This window comes from Arachis ipaensis, chromosome B03, assembly GCF_000816755.2.
Source record: "Arachis ipaensis cultivar K30076 chromosome B03, Araip1.1, whole genome shotgun sequence".
In the NCBI taxonomy this organism is placed as follows: domain Eukaryota; kingdom Viridiplantae; phylum Streptophyta; class Magnoliopsida; order Fabales; family Fabaceae; genus Arachis; species Arachis ipaensis.
Genome location: NC_029787.2, coordinates 127,831,574 through 127,836,449, shown reverse-complemented (window position 1 = coordinate 127,836,449; position 4,876 = coordinate 127,831,574). Strand labels below are relative to the sequence as shown.

The window sequence follows — 4,876 nt, the reverse complement described above, 5'->3', positions numbered from 1 at the left end:
TTCTTCCCCCCTTCCCCAAACACCCGTTTTGTTTTTTTTTTTTTATTTTATAATTTTTATTATTAAAATAGGAATAGGGGTAGTTTAGGAATAAAACAAAATTTTTTATTAAAAATGACGATTTTAATACGAAAAAAACATTAAGGACGATTTTAATGGCAAAATAAGAAGAGGGACGAATTCGATTCTGGCCCCATACTTAAGGGACCAAAATCGTACTTACCCCTTATTTTAATCTTATACAAAAAAATAAAATATATTTTTTAAATAAAAAGAAGAAAAATATTATTTAACTATCTCTTAAAAAAATAAAACATCATATATAAAACTTGAAACACACTATACAAAACTCATTTATTTATTGCACAAGATTACTATTTGTTAGGGGTGTACATAATCTGGTCCGACCTGGTTCCGAATATTTTAGGGGCTAATTTAGTGTGATTTCACTGGATTTAGGGTTGGGTAAGGATCTTAGAATTAGACCCGGTCATTATTTTGAGTCGAGTCCAAGTCATAGCTCGGATCACTCGAACTCGGCCCGCCGGTGACTCGGTCATTATACACAATTAATATTTTGTGTTATTAGTGATAGATAATGATTATTCTTATATGGAATTTAAGTATTATAAATCTTAATATTTTGTGTTATTAGTCATTATAAAACTATATATAAGTTAATGTTTTATGTTTAAAATGCATAAGACTAACTAGACTAATGTATAATATTGTGTTATTCACTTATTTGTATTAATTTAAATATTTGGTATTATTAGACAATATTAATATTGACTGTGGTTATGTTTTAATTTTAGAAAAGAGTTAGTTCTTGTTATATTTTTCTAAGTGAATTTTATCATGTCAAATAATAGTTGAAGTTTTGAAAATTTAGATATTTTTATATGCTAACTTATAAGAAAGTAATGTTAACAGCTCAGTTTTTATCCGGTATAATTTTGGCCAAAAAATGTGTAAGTTTCATCGGATCTAAAATCAAATTCGAATCTAATAAATAACAAATAGATTCGATATATATTTTGGACTGAATCTAAATCACATTAAATCCGATGCCACCAACCCGCTTGCAATTCCAACATTGCTTTTAGATTACTTTGTATATATATTCCTAAAAAGTGCTTAATTGGGGTTTTGACCATTAGAGATACAGAAAGTTACTGGACCCATGGACAGCACTTCAGAAAGGAGTGAAGGATAAAGGTTTGATTAGTTCATGGGGATATTTGATTATTTTCGTTATAAAATTAATAATGTCACTCTCAATTTAATAAGTTTATTTTTTCTGGTAGAGTTGTATATTTATTAAAAATAATATATCTCAGATTAAAATGACATCATCAATAATTTAAGAATAGTAATTTTACTCCCTAATTAATTACTTAATCAATATCCAATTGAGCCTTATTTAATTTGGTGGCTGGGTAGGGTTCGCCAGGGTGAATATTGAGATGGTAAATGTATAAATACTACTACTAACATGTTTTAAGGGAATTCAATTATAATATCTAAATGAAATATGACAATAATGTGTTATTTTTTTATGCTTCATGAACACTGTAAATTTGAAATATTTGGCATTCTTGTTATTTAGATTTAGATAGACACATAAATTCCTAAATATTCAGTTTTTATAGATTACAACATATACATTTGGTGAAAAAAAGTTTTATTTTTTTAGATTAATAGACATAAACTCTCGAATATTTGTTTGTCAGTAACTACTAACTAATTGATAATCTCTAAGTTAGATTTTATCATTCCATTCAATACTTCGATTGTAACTTAGAATTCATTAAAAAAAAAAAACAAAAAATAAAAAATCATCAAACCAAGACAATAGAATTTCTCCAATAACAACAAAATCTATTTAATAGAGGGAAGACAAACATTTTGGAGTGAATCAATTAAAAAGTAATCATCGAAAAATAATAGATGCTTTTAGTAGGTGAACGTAAATATGACTCATCATTATATTGTTTCAATTTACTACTTAATTAATTAAAAAAATTATAAAGCAGTAATAATAAAAGCTTTGGTTGTTGGATTGTAAGGGAAAGCGCAAGAATTAGGAAGTGGCTGTGGTTTGCAACTCTGCATTATATTGTCCGGTCCAGATCCATTGCAACAAAAATGCTGAAAAGTTGGCCTTTCTTGCATATATCTAGGATTATTCTTATCCCTATCATTGCTGCAATATCTAAATTAAACAGACAAAAAAAAAGTCAAAATTGTTTAAAAACACTATGATTGGTTGACTAAAATAATATATTTTTTTTATTAAATTGAGCTTTTTTTTTAACTTATTTTTAGATCTATTGAAAAATTAATATATTTGAACAATTTACTTAAAAAAAAACTGGTATTTCAACAAAAAGGAAGTGTAGTCATTAAAAAAATTGTTAAAGGAATATCAGAATTTATTATTTTTAGTTATCACTTAGTCATTAATTTAATTTTTTAGTTTAAATTTTTTGTTTAGTAATCCAACAACATACTTTATTTTATACATTTAAATATTAGTGATTAATTGACGACTTAAACCAATAAATTCTGATAGTTATCTAATATTCCTCTAATTATTATACTATCTTATATTTCTATTTAGATTTTAAGTCAAACAAAATTAAGAATAAAAAATATTCCAAATACATACCTTAGGACTCAGGTTCGGCAGGTTTTGATGCTTCTTCTACTGGTTTGAATTCTTCACCTGCATTTAATGAGAGCATTTACTTTTTGAATGCAGTATATATATTATCAGATATTATAAATAACTAAAACATAAAAGCTTGATATTGGCATGAATATAAAGAAATACCTCCATCCTCAGGCAAATCGGAGGTCCAGAGAGTGAGATTGTCTCTCAACAATTGCATGATCAAAGTGCTGTCTTTGTATGACTCTTCACTCAATGTGTCTAACTCCGCAATTGCCTCATCAAATGCTTGTTTTGCCAAATGGCAAGCCCTTTAATTCAATTTATTTCAGTAATAATCCCAATACATAGCTAGTAGCATATATAACCTAATAATACCTTTCAGGAGAGTTCATGATCTCATAATAAAACACTGAGAAGTTGAGTGCAAGTCCAAGACGGATTGGATGTGTTGATGGAAGATCTGAGTTTGCAGTTGCTGAAGCAGCCTATTCATACAATGCAAACAAACATACATAAGCATCCACCAATTATTACATAAAAAATCAATTACTCCTATAAAATACCTCGTATGCCTTGAGTGACTGTTCAGCTATCTCTTTCCTTTCTTGCTCAGTCTTGAACTCAGCAAGGTAACGATAGTAGTCACCTTTCCTGGATTACGAAAACAAAGTTAAGCTGATTAAAAAAAATAACATAAATAATTATATCTCTAAGAAGAGAGATGAATGATATATACATCTTGTAGTAGAAAACAGTGGCTTCTCCAGAGTGGGAAGAAGGAATGAGATGGTGGTCAATGATGTCGAGAATATCACTGCAGATCTTGGAAAGCTCCTCCTCCACCTTTTGGCGGTAACCCTTGATGATTTTGACGTTGGCCTCATTCCCCTTTGACTCTTCCTTCTGTTCGATTGAAGACATGATGCGCCATGAAGCTCTTCTTGCACCAATCACGTTCTTGTATCCCACTGACAGCAGGTTCCTCTCTTCCACTGTCAGTTCCAGATCCAGCTTTGCCACTGTCTTCATGCATTCTACCATCTCTGCATCACATTTCTCCAATTCTTTAATAATTAATAATATTCACTAGTCATATAACACTAATATTATTTTAAATTGATTATATATTAAATATAAAATAATTAATTTAGTAATTGATTTTTAATATATACATAATATTTTTATATTTTTATAAAGTATTTTAGATCAATTTTTCTTATAATAATACTTAATAACACATTTTGTATCTATAAAAATGGATCTCACCACCATTTCTTATTAGGCAACAACTCTCGTTAATTTGAAAATAAAAAACTAGTTATATTCTTTTCTAATCATATCATCCCTCCTAATTTTTGTCCTTTTCTTAATTAGATTTATGAAAGCTAATGGGTTTGTTATTCGGATTTGCATTTGCATTTGCATTTCTTTTTTGAACAAATCCAACAATTCCGAAGGTGAGTAATATAATACATTCAGCATAAGCATGATGTACATGTGATTAATCATTAAAATGAAATGAAGTTATGTTAATTAAGATTAAAAAAAAAAACAAATCATAACAAGGAATGGTAAAAACTAAAAAGGACCTTCATATCTTTCAGCCTGCTCAGAAAGCTTGGCTAGGTAAACCTGAGTCTCTCTCTCCTTCTCGGTAGACATTGTTTGTATCAGAGAGAGATCAAAACAACAATAGCTTTGTAATAATGTGCAATAACAACAACAACAATAATAATGTGTTTGGTGATTGTGAAGAAAAAGAAGAAGAAAAAGAATAAGAATGCGTGAAAGAAGGGAAGGTGGGGTGGAGTTGTTATAAAGGAAGGAGCAAGTTGTGGAGGAGAATGTAAGACCGAATCTGTGCCGTTAGATTATTTTGGAACCGACCAAAACGGAAATCAACCTCTTCACTGCTATGCTGTAATTCCATCTACTTTAATTGTATTCTTTCTTAAAAATAATCATACGATGATTTGGATTTATGTGCACCATACAATAATGCATACATACGTGTATATACCGGTAATATATATTCAGTATTGTTGCTGGACATGTCTTCTTTATAGGGTGTACAACTTCTGTCTCCTTTGACTTTGACATGGGGCATGTTAAAAATAAAAATAATCAAGTTTAATTGGAATAATTTGATTTAGTTTCCAATTCAAATAAGAAAAAAAAAGTTATAGAATTTCTTTATAT

At 28.9% G+C, this 4,876-nt stretch overlaps 1 protein-coding gene across 1 annotated transcript; it reads right to left on the bottom strand.

Moving 5' to 3' along the window:
* Nucleotides 1,881–4,553, bottom strand: LOC107634771 (14-3-3-like protein GF14 iota). The gene is made up of 7 exons (XM_016338193.2): nucleotides 4,267–4,553; nucleotides 3,414–3,720; nucleotides 3,241–3,328; nucleotides 3,053–3,162; nucleotides 2,837–2,985; nucleotides 2,672–2,728; nucleotides 1,881–2,215 (listed from the first exon to the last, which is right to left on the bottom strand). Exons 1-6 carry the CDS (start codon nucleotides 4,337–4,339, stop codon nucleotides 2,673–2,675), a joined length of 783 nt encoding a protein of 260 aa, XP_016193679.1. The 5' UTR covers nucleotides 4,340–4,553; the 3' UTR covers nucleotides 1,881–2,215; nucleotide 2,672.